Genomic DNA, 12559 nt, shown 5'->3' with positions numbered 1-12559 from the left:
ATTGTCATTTTCATAATTGTGATTATTGTGGCTTACAGCTCATGAAAACCCCCAATCCACAATCTCAGAAAATTTGAATATTGTGAAAAGGTGCAATATTCTAGGCTCAAAGTGTCCCACTCTAATCTGCTAATTAAGCCATAACACCTGCAAAGGGTTCCTGAGCCTTTAAATGGTCTCTCAGTCTGGTTCAGTAGGAATCACAATCATGGGAAAGACTGCTGACCTGACAGTTGTGCAGAAAACCATGATTGACACCCTCCATAAGAAGGGAAAGCCTCAAAAGGTAATTGCAAAAGAAGTTGGATGTTCCCAAAGTGCTGTATCAAAGCACATTAATAGAAAGTTATGTGGAAGGGAAAAGTGTGGAAGAAAAAGGTGCACCAGCAGCAGGGATGACCGCAGCCTGGACAGGATTGTCAGGAAAAGGCTAATTCAAAAGGGTTGGGGACTTTCACAAGGAGTGGACTGAGGCTGGAGTCAGTGCATCAAGAGCCACCACACACAAGACATTGGACCTGGACATTGGCTTCAAATGTCCTATTCCTCTTGTCAAGCCACTCCTGAACAACAAACAATGTCAGAAGCGTCTTACCTGGGCTAAAAAAAAATATACCTGGTCTGTTGCTCAGTTTTCCAAAGTCCTCTTTTCTGATGAGAGCAAATTTTGGAGAGTATGGAGGAAGAATGGAGAGGCACACACTGCAAGATGCTTGAAGTCCATTGTGAAGTTTCCACAGTCTGTGTTGATTTGGGGAGCCATGTCATCTGCTGGTGTTGGTCCACTGTGCTTTATTAAGTCCCGGGTCAACGTCTACCAGGATATTTTGGAGCACTTCATGCTTCCTTCCGCAGACGAGCTCTATGGGGATGCTGACTTCATTTTCCAGCAGGCCTGCCTACACTGCCAATAGCACCAAAACCTGGTTCAATGACCATGGGATTACTGTGCTTGATTGGCCAGAAAACTCGCCTGACCTGAACCCCATAGAAAATCTATGGGGCATTGCCAAGAGAAAGATGAGAGAAATGAGACTGAACAATGCAGAAGAGCTGAAGGCCGCTATTGAAGCATCCTGGTCTTCCATAATACCTCAGCAGTGCCACAGGCTGATAGCTTCCATGCCACGCTGCATTGAGGCAGTAATTGCTGCAAAATGGGCCCAAACCAAGTACTGAGTACATATGCATGCTTATACTTTTCAGAGGTCCGATATTGTACAATCCTTGTTTAATTGATTGCATGTAATATTCTAATTTTCTGAGATTGTGGATTTGGGGTTTTCATGAGCTGTAAGCCATAATCATCACAATTATGACAAATCACGGCTTGAACTATCTTGCTTTGCATGTAATGAGTCTATCTCATATATTAGTTTCACTTTTTAAGTTGCATTAGTGAAATAAATGAACTTTTGCATGATATTCTAATTTTTCAAGTATCACCTGTATAGCAATGGAGAAATCAAGGACAGGTATGTTTGGAGGTAGCCGTAGACGCCCAGTACAGCTTAATAGCAGCTGAAGAATTCTAGCATGTCCCTGCACCTAATCCAGAAAGCAAAACAAAAATATAACCAATTGAATATGTCAAACTATGAACATTTATGATCAAAATAAATTTGAGCTATACCATTTTGTAGTGCCAGTTCAAAGTACGACTAACCAAAACAATTTTTTTATGTATGCTTTATCTATAGGGTCCCAAGCTTCACTCAAAGTACAGACAGAAGCATTTTATGATTTTTGGAGATTTGCTGGAAACACAGCTTAACACTGTTTTGTTTAACAAAGTGAAAAATGGACTAATTGGACTTTTAGGTGGTAAAAAGTTTTTCAGTTCCCAGGTGCTGTCACCCTCTTGCTATACACTAGGTAAGTTCAGAACTTAGTCTTTTTAACTGCATAATATAAATAGGTGAACATTTCTGTCTGTATAAGTTTTATGGAGTGTTGTAAGTCTGCTGTATAGATAAATGCTGTATATACATTTCAAGAATATTAAATCCATCTATTTCTACTGTAAAAGCTGAAGATTTTTGACCAACTTCCTATATTTAACTGTTATGGAGCCTATCTTTTCTTTAATAACCTTTTTACTGATATACAGTATTTTTTTAAAAAAATTGATATTGTTTTACTTGCTGTAGAAATGTGTCCCCATGCTCTATTTTAGCTACCCTAATTTTGCCTATGCGTTTCTTGTTGTATTGCTTGTAAATCCAGAATACCAAGGGGTGTCCCTTTTACATTGTAGGCCTGTTTTTTCACATTTTTTTAACACTAGAATTTAGTCACATATGTTTTAATTTTGTTCTTTCATGCTTGTTACCCAATTCAATGCAATGACTAATGCATTTGTTTATTTCATCTTTAAAACACTTCAACTTGCTTTGTGTGTTTTTTTGTTTTTGTTTTTTTTTTCTTTTTTGCAAATATTTGATCCCATTTGAGTTTCATGTAGTAGGGATAGCATCCTATTGAAATTTGTTTTGTTGAGATTTTTATTTCTTATCATACAGACATTAAGAAATCCAACAGAGCATTTTCCCTTGTTGGGGTTTTCACTATCTGCTGTCTTCGTAGAACATGTTTAAAGGAGAACTCCGGGCAAATTTTTTTTTTACGTGTTCTTTTTGCCAATTTCCTACCTTCAGTGAATATGCTATCCATCTTCTATTTTGCTCAGTAGATTCCTTGAAATAGCCTGGTAACTTTAACATAAAACCATTACTTGCCAGTGCTTTCCTGGTAAACCGGTGGCTGCTATTCCTCTGATTCCCTCAGCCACCGGTCTTGGCACAGCCCATTTGTAGTTCTATCTACAGCAAGCAGAGATGTGCTTCCGTCCCTGCTTGCTGTAGTGGAAGAACAGGACTCCAAGACCCCCAGTCTGTACCGACCATGGAGGCGGTACAGACCTTGTCCTAAAAATGACAGCACCCTGGGCTGCTCTGAAAGGCTGCATCTGTGTGTAACCTGCTGCCTGTGAAACAGTTTCACAGGAAGCAGCTAGTGAGGCTTGCAAGAGCTGCTCAGTGTGTGAAACTGACAGGTAATGTAACTGCTTGCAGGGAGGAGGCCAGCTGTCAAAAATTAAGTGATGATATCAGGGTTGGGTGGGACCGAGCAGCTAGTAAACACAAGCCAATGGGATGATGACTAGGCGGACCGCTAAGTTTCTTTGGCTCCCCCCCTTTTGTAAGCAGCCCAATCATTGGCTGGTGTTCGATGGCTGCTTGGTTCTGCCCACCCCTGACATCACTGCTTCGTTTTTATAGCTTATCTTCTCCCTGCAAGAAGTTACATTACCTGACCATTTCACACACTTAGCGGCTCTCACTGTCTGCTGCATGTAAACTCCCTCTCTCCTCTGTCAGTGCCCATCAGTGCTGCCTATCAGTGTCCATCAGTGCTACCAATCAGTGCCCATCAGGCTGCCTATCAGTGCCAACCTGTGTTCATCAATGCTGCCAACCAGTGCCAATCGGGGTCCATTAGGGCTGCCTATCAGTGCTCATCAATGCTGCCAATCAGTGCTGCCTAGCAGTGCCGCCTATCAATGCCCAGCAGTGCTGCCCATTAGTGCTGCCTATCAGTGCCCATTAGTGCTGCCAATTAGTGCCTCTTCAGTGTTGCCTATCAGTGCACTGAGTACAGGGATGGTGAGAGGAGCTCATGTGTCTATTTTTTTTTCCATCTCTTTATTAAGATTTTTTTTGAGACATAAGAAAAACATTCATACAAAACCCGTTCAGCCTGCACCGGGTTGTGACCCCGGCCCTGCTATACATATAAAATTAGTCTCAACATTACAAACCCCCCCCTCCCCCCCCCACTATCTACCCCCAGATCTCTCCAAGTATCTGTCTGTATATATCTGTAGTCCAGCCCTCTCATCTTTACTAACACTGCCTTCCCTCTACCATCCTTTCAGCATATTTCATAGAATGCTTATACTTTTCCCATTCTTTCCATCTCCTTTTGAACCCTTCTTCTCCTATTTCGCCATTAAACCTTAGAAACTCCATATTATAAATTTTGCTAATTTTACTAAGCCAAAGCTTCAATGAAGGGCTCTCGGGATCCTTCCACTGTTCGCGGATTACACTTTTAGCTGCATTTAAGAGGTAGGGCAGCAATAATGAACTCCTATATTGTTTGATGGACATGCTGACCCCATGGAGCAGACATACCCATGGCTCTTCAGGTATCTTGGCGCCAGTGATTTCTTCTATTATTAGTAATACTTCTTTTCAGTAGACTTTAATTTTTGGGCCTGTCCACCAAATGTGGAACATAGTTCCAATTTCTGAACATCCCCTCCTGCAAAGGTTAGAGGTCTCCTTTTGAAATTGATGTAATTTATCTGGAGTTCTGTACCATCGCACCATTTCTAGCGAACTACAGTCCGGTGAAACAGCATGTGTCAACCTTAATATTTTACCAACATCCGCCCCCGTGCCTCTTGTTCCCATCTCTTCCTCCCATTTTTTAATAAATGGCGGGGGACCCAATATTCTTAATCTACTTAAAGTTTTGTAAATCCTCAAAAATCCTCTCCTACCGTCTATTGCCAGGCACAGCTGCTCAAATGGGAGCAAGCTGTCCACTGGTCTGATCGGCTGGAGGAGGGATTCCACAAAGTGTTTCAACTGTGCATACCTCCACCTATTTATTTCTAGAACATCTTTTTTATTAATCAGTTCATTATATGTGCATATTTTACCATTGCGTGTAATATCTTTTAATTGTATATCTTTATGCTTTATCCATCTACCAAAAAACCTCTCTTTCCCCGGTGCAAAATAATAAATGTCACATAGTGGTATCAGAGGGGAATTATACCCCTATTTTTCCCGTTTGTGTACCCCATTCCACGTTGCCATAGCTGTCCATGTGATTGGGTGAGTGTGCCCGTCTAAGTCTCTTAGGTGCGCTGGGATCCATATCACTTTCCCGAGATTAACTTTACTGACCATACTTTCCAATTTAACCCACCTTTTTCTTTATTTTTTTTTACCCATTCAAACACCCGTGCCATAAGAATTGCGATATAATAAGTTTTAATATCCGGTACCCCCAAGCCCCCTTATGCCTTGTCCCTCATAAGTACCGCCAAACTTAAACGAGGCTTTTTATTTTGCCAGATATACCTCCGTAGTAGCGTATTCATTTTCCTAAAATACATATCTGGGATTGCAATTGGGAGCATTTACAATTTATATAATATTTTAGGAAGGATTACCATTTTAAAGCTGTTCATCCTACCGATCCAAGACCTCTGTCTGGAGGCTATTTTATTTAGATCAGATTTGATATCGTTTAACAGAGGGATACAATTTTGTTGGAAAATGGTTTCGTGTGAAGGTGTTATTTTGACTCCTAAATACTTTAACTCGGTATCCCTCCAAATAAATGGGAAGTCTTGTTTATAAATTTGTTCCTCCTGTGGCCTAACGCTTATATTAAGTATCTCAGATTTTGAAGGGTTCATTTTAAAATTTGCTACATCGCCATAAGTTTTTAAAGTTTTCAGTAGGTTGGGGAGGGTTAATCTAGGGCTGGTAATAAAAAACAAAATCTAATCGGCATAAGCCGCCACCTTGTTTTCCTCATTATCAACCTGAATCCCCCTAATATTGGGACTTTGTCTTACCCCAGCCAGTAATGGTTCTAATGAAAGGACAAAGAGTAATGGGGACAGGGGGCAACCCTGTCGAGTCCCATTGAACATTTCAAAGGACTCAGATACTGTCCCATTAACTTTGATAGGGAGATAGGGCGGTAGCTTGAGCACAGTGAGGGATCCTTACCTTCCTTAGGGATGATGGTAATTAAGGCCTCCAATGCTTCCCGTCGTATCTCCCAACCAACGCCTACCCCATTCAAGTAAGAGCACATTCTAGGCACCAATATGTCACTGAACTTTTTATAATATACAACTGGCAACCCATCGGGACCTGGACTTTTCCCGGCTGGTGACTCCTTTAAAATTTTACGCATTTCCTCTTCCGTTATGGGATCCTCTAAGAGGCTAAATTTATCCGGCGGTATTTTTTTAAGGCCAATTTCATTTAACAGTGTTCTAGTATTGTCTAGCCTCTTTTTGACCCTATCTGGGGGATCTTTTGGGGTTATTGAGTATAGTTTACCATTATACTCTTGAAAAACACGCGCAATGTCTGGAGTTGAGTGTACCTTCTCCCCGTTAACGGTTTGTATACTTTCGATAAAGTTGGCCCTTTTTTTCCTTTTTAATACTTTAGCTAAGTATTTAGTAGACATATCTCCCCATTGGTACCTTTCTTTTTTGAGCCGATAGAAGAGCGCTCTGTTTTGTTGTTCAATAAGATCCTTTAATTCCTCTTTCTTTATGGTTATCTCCAGCTCTGTACCGTGGTCCCCTGTATTTTTATAGCTCTGTTATTTTTATAGCTCTGTAGCGATTCGCCTTTCCGCCTACTCTCTTTTTTTTTTTGCTGCTCCTATTGCAATCAGGATCCCCCTGATATAGGCCTTGTGGGCCTCCCACACTGTGGCTTCAGAGGTAGTATCATCACTATTTGTTGTAAAATACCCTTCTAGCTCTTTTTTTAGCCTATCCACAACCTTAGCATCCTGTATCAGATCTTCGTTCAGTCTCCATATGGTATTCCTTTTATGTACACCCTCTATCTTTAGTTTTATTGATACTGGGGCGTGGTCAGAGAAAGTCCCAATTTCTATGTTTGAGCCCATTACTTCGTTCAGCATCCTATGCTCCACTAGGAATAGGTCAATTCGTGAGTACGTCCCGTGCGCGGCGGAATGGAAAGTGTAGTCACGTATTTTGGCATGTTGAATTCTCCACACATCCATCAATTGATAATGATGTAATTTCTTTTTCAGTGACTCTCCCCGGGCCATCCCAGGCCGCCGTGCACGTGACGTACAGTTCATTTCAGAGTCCATGCAAATATTGAAGTCCCCTGCCATGATTGCCCACCCTGTCCTAAACTCCATAAGCCTCTCCACCACCCCCAACAAAAATTTTGTTGGGTACCTATTAGGTCCGTAGATATTTGCTATGGAGTACTCTACATCATTTATTCTACCCCTTAGAAACAAATAGCGCCCTTCCGGGTCCACCATTCTCTCTTCCGGGGTGAACCGCACTCCTCTAGCAAATTCTATGGCGACACCCTTCGCTCGCTTAGTTGGAGAGTCCCCATAGTACCATAATGGATAGTCTCGTGACCAGATTTTAAGATTTGAGTCCAGAGCGATGTGTGTCTCCTGTAAAAGGACAACATCAGCTTTAAGGTACCTCAACTCGCTTAAAATGTTGGCCCTTTTGGTTGGGGTATTAAGCCCTCGTACATTGTAGGATACTATTTTTAGTATGGTCATCCTATATCCTAACCCTCCCCCCACCTACTTCCGTTGACTCTTCTAGACGATGATATATTAGGGCTTCTGGTAACCCTTTTACTTTAAATTGGATAGAGATCCACCCCCTGCCTGCCTCTCCCTCCCCCCTCCCCCTCCTGTCGTCCCCTCCCCCCTGCCTATTGGGGGCTTTGCCTTCACAAGGCCCTGGGATCCGTGGACCACCCAATCCTTCCAGCCCACCGGATCTCCCCCCCGAAGGTTGAGCTCCATCCATGGTACCCACAGCAGCTGCCGCCCCCTAACCCGAGGTGCCCCTCCACGTACCACCCCCCCCATGCAGCGCTCTCCCTCTCCCAACCCTTAGCCCGACCCCCACGTCCAGTCCCCTATCTCCCCGTCATCTTCTCTCTGGCTCCTTCTTGGATGATTTCTTCTTTTTATCAGACGATTGCCACAGTTTTTGGTCCGCGACGTTAGATGTTTTCACGTGAGCTTCCCACCAGCCTGGTATCTCCACTAACGGAATGTCCAGTTTATTGCAAAATTTTTCCATGTCTTCTGAAAATCTTAGTGTTGCCAACCGGCCCTCTTTCTTTCCTATAAACCAGGCTGGTAAGCCCCACGAATATTGTACATCATTGGTCTTTAGCAGTTCCAGCAGGGGCTTCAACATCTTTCTCCTTCTGAGGGTTTCCGATGCCAAGTCAGGATATACTTGCAGTGAGGACTCGTCGTATTTACCTGCTGTTGTTTTAAGTTTCATCCAGATCTGCTCCTTGTCTTTATACTTGTCCCCGCCGAAGCACCGAGCACTGTGCGTTCTAGTAAAAGTTTGCTCCGGTTATCAGTCCCTTTAAAGTCCTTTTATAATCCCAGCTGTAAGATATACTTTTACGTTATTGGTCAACCTTAATTAGATCTGTATATTCCAGTAGCTCTGCTTATTTCCCCACCGGGTATTGTGTGCCCCTTTGGGGGCCTGAGGGAGACTGTATCTTGTTTCAGCACATTTACACTGTATATCCCATATTGTGTCAGTATCCTTGCCCATGTGTATCTGCAAACGCAGAGCAGAGAAATACAGAACCTCCCTCTGTTGCTACAGAGAGTTTTTCGCTTTTACTTTATTTCTATTTTCCAACAGTCTCCTTTTTAGCCACTAGGGGGAGCATAAGCACAAGCTTAACCAAAACACGCAGCAATCACAATACTTTCAGCTACTATGTTCCGTGACTCACCCCTCGGATGTTTTCAGGCTTTTTCAGCTTACCCTCGGATCTGGTTAGACGTTGCCGCTAACTTTGAGATGACCACTGCTTGGCTTAGGTGGGGGGGGAGGTGGGAGGGGAGAGACAGGTGTCCTCTGGTAGCAGATATTCAGGAATCTTGTGACAGGAATCGCTCAGGCACTTTTCGTGTTCACTGCTGTCTGTAGCCGCCGCTCTGGGCGGGGGGGGTTGGACGCTCAACGCTGGAGCCTGGGAATCCCACACTGACTCGCTCTCTGTCTGGTTCCTTACTCCCATCCAGCCAGGGCCGTTCGCACCTCTTCCTTCCCCACTTGAGCCCTGTAGAACTGGGCCGTTCGCTACTCCTGCAGCTAGGTGAGATGCTGGGGAGAAAGGACCGCTGCCCCACCACGCCGTGACATTCGGGATCGGCAGGCCTACAGCGTGGGGCTAGGTGAGCTGACTGGAGACTGGCTGGGGGCTGGGTGGTGCTGGGGAGAAATCATCCCTTCAGCGATGCATCAGGATCAGCAGAAGCACCTGTGTGACGCCCATATTGGGCTCCTCCCTTCTTGGATGAGGGTATACAGGTTTATTACCTACAGAGTCAGAGTTCAGGGGTGTGTTGCATACAGAGTGCAGGGTTTAGGGGTGTGCAATGCACAGTTTGCAGCCCCCAACTCATGTGTCTATGTGTCTACAGTTCGGTAATGATTAAATAAAGGATGTACTGTAAGGGCAATATGTTTATGTACTGTTCTGGCTGGAGGGGGAGAGATTGCAGCCACAGCCAGAAAAAGAGAAAACCTAGAGTAGGGAGAACTCCACGCCAAATTTAAATAAAAAAGCGGCATGGGTTTCCCCTCCAAGAGCATACCAGGCCCTTCGGTCTAATATGGATTTTAAGGGGAACCCCCTACGCCGAAAAAACAGCGTGGGGGTCCCCCCAAAATCCATACCAGACCCTTATCCAAGCACGCAGCCCGGCCGGTTAGGAAAGAGGGCGGGGGCGAGTGAGCGCCCCCCCTCCTGAACCGTACCAGGGCGCATGCCCTTAGCATGGGGGGGTGGGTGCTTTGGGGCAGAGGGGCGCCCTGTGGCCCCCCCACCCCAAAGCACCCTGTCCCCATGTTGAGGGCATGCGGCCTGGTACGGTTCAGGAGCTGCCTAATAAATTATTTTAAAAACCTGTCTAGTGTTTTTTTTTATTGACACTTTTTCCCCCCCCAGGTGAATGGGTAGGGGTACGATGTACCCCATACTCGTTCACATAGGCTGGGGGGCTGGGATCTGGAGGCCCCCTTATTAAAGGGGGCTCCCGGATTCCGATAAGCCACCCGCCCGGAGACCCCGACAACCAACGGCCAGGGTTGTCGGGAAAGGGCCCTTGTCCTCATCAACATGCGGACAGGGTGCTTTGGGATGGGGGCCGCAGGGCAGCCCCCTGCCCCAAAGCAACCACCCCCCCATGTTGAGGGCATGCGGCCTGGTATGGTTCGGGGGGGGGGGCGCTCACTCGTCCCCACCCCTTTTCCTTACCTGCTGGGCTGCATGCTTGGATAAGGGTCTGGTATGGATTTTGGGGGGGACCCCCACACCGTTCGGCTTAGGGGGTTCCCCTTAAAATCCATACCAGACCCAGGGGCCTTGTATGCTCTTGGAGGGGGAACCCATGCCGGTTTTTTATTTAAAATATGGCGTGGAGTTCTCCCTCAAGATTCATACCAAACACAGTGCCTGGTATTGGCGGGGATCCACCAAGTCGGATCCCTGTTCATTGAAAGTCAGACGTATGTCGCTTCAAGTCGCAGGGCAAAGTCGGATCCAAAGTAGGACGGCTGTTGTGTTGCACCAGTGTGAACCTGGCTTCAATAAAGTTATAAGTACGGATCCAAAATCTCCAGGCTTTTGGGCAGGTCCACCACGTGTGGAAGATCGTTCCCTTGGTGCCACATCCTCCAAAGCACAGCGGGGAGGCCCCCAGGACACAAGATGCCACTTTCACTGGCACCATGTACCACCTAAGAAAGACTTTATAGTTTGCTTCCCTGAAATAATTGTAAGACATACAGCTCAGGAAACATTGATGTGATCAGCGAGCTGTTGATATAAGAATTATTTTAAAAAATAGCATTAACCCATTCGCTGTCAGGTCTGTACGTCTTACAGACCTGACAGCGGGGGTGTCAGGTCACCTTGAGGCTAGGTGACAGATGCACACCGTTGGGATCAGGAGTGCACCGCAAGGCAGTGGACCCTACGGCTGACTGCTGCGGATGGGAGTCCGGGTATAAGGAAGGCAGGGCTGCTGGAACACCAACACGGGTCCCACCGGGGTTAGAGCGTAGGATTCCCTGGGGCGCGGAGTCTAAGAGCCAGCAGGTGTTCCCCAGAGCCTCTAGTGGTGAGGATGGACTGGGCTGCAACTGGCTGCAGGTCGTGACCCCCAGGGTCCCCCAGCTCACACCCACAGTAGGCAACAGAAGGATAGGGATAGTAAAGGAATAAGCCAAGGTCAGGGCCACAAGCAGACAAGGACAACAGAGTACACGCCAAGGTTCAGGGTCACAGGCAAACAGGGATAGTTGGGGACACGCCAAAAGGTCAGGGTCACGAGCAGACAGGAATAGTATAGAACACGCCAAGGTTAGTAACAGAAATAAACGTAGAGCACACGGCAGGCAGGAACAGGAAGCCAAACACACAAAGGTTGATCAGCAGGGCTGACCTGCAGTGCAGAGGTTAATATAGAGTTCTCTGATAGGAGCTGGGGTGGAGCCATGCTAGAGGAGAGTTAATAAAAGCAGTCAGGTGAGAGACAGCTGGTCTTTGGAGATGAACACATGGAGACAGGTAAGCTGACAAACAAACTCTTTTACATAACCATGACAGAGGCCTCCCCCTTCCCCGCCTGGGACCCGGTTTGGAGGGGAACTTCAAATGAAACTTCCTCAACAGACGAGGTTCAAAGACCTCAGAAGCCTTGATCCACGACCTCTCCTCAGGACCAAACCCCTTCCAATGCACGAGGTACTGGAGAATGCCTCTACAGAGTCGGGAATCCAAAATTTGGCTAACCTCATACTCCTGATTATCCTCAGAGACCGGCGCTGTGGTAGAGAGAGGACGAGAGAACTTATTGAGGACTAAAGGCTTCAGAATGGCAACATGGAAGGAGTTAGAGATTTTGAGGCTTTTGGGAATCTGGAGCTTGAAACAAACCGGATTCAGTTTAGAAGTTATGGTGTATGGACCAATGAATCTTGGGGCAAATTTGAGAGAAGGAACCCGGAGTTTAATGTTCCTGGTGGAGAGCCAGACTTTGTCTCCTGGCTGAAGAGAAGGCGGCTTACGCCTGCGACGGTCAGCAAAACTCTTGAATTTGTTGGCAGCTTTCTGGAGGGAATCATGAACGTCAGCCCACATGGAATTGAATGATTCCTGAACAGTAGCCAAGGTTGGAATGTCGGAAGAACAGGTCATAGGAAGAGGGAGTTGAGGATGTCTTCCATAAACAGTGACAAAGGGTGTTTTCTGAGAACTGACGTTGACATGATTATTGTGGGAGAACTCTGCCCACGGGAGTAGTGATGCCCAATCATCGTGATGAGCCGAGACCAAGGTACGGAGAAAGACCTCCAACTCCTGATTAACCCTCTCGGTCTGGCCATTGGATTGGGGATGGTAAGAAGAGGTAAAATCCAAGGTAATGTTGAGGGATTTGCAAAAGGCTCTCCAAAAACGGGACGTAAACTGAACACCCCTGTCCGAAACGACATGGAAAGGAACACCATGAAGGCGAAAAATCTCTCGTACGAAAATGGGAACCAAGGCAGAGGCAGAAGGGAGACCAGGAAGAGGAACAAAATGAGCCATCTTGGAGAACCGATCGATTACCACCCAAATGGCTGTATTATTCTCCGACAGTGGAAGATCGGTGATAAAATCCATGGCGA

General features: G+C 45.8%; 1 protein-coding gene across 1 annotated transcript in view; it reads left to right on the top strand.

The window, feature by feature from the left end:
• Positions 1–12559, top strand: part of FASTKD3 (FAST kinase domains 3) — an 844994-nt gene that overhangs the window by 225853 nt on the left and 606582 nt on the right. The window contains exon 4 of the mRNA XM_073630725.1: positions 1701–1875. Coding sequence (XP_073486826.1) covers positions 1701–1875 — 175 coding nt within the window. The remainder of the gene's footprint in view (positions 1–1700; positions 1876–12559) is intronic.

This window comes from Aquarana catesbeiana, linkage group LG05 (genome assembly GCF_042186555.1).
Source record: "Aquarana catesbeiana isolate 2022-GZ linkage group LG05, ASM4218655v1, whole genome shotgun sequence".
NCBI lineage: Eukaryota > Metazoa > Chordata > Amphibia > Anura > Ranidae > Aquarana > Aquarana catesbeiana.
This window is presented reverse-complemented; position numbering and strand designations above follow the sequence as displayed.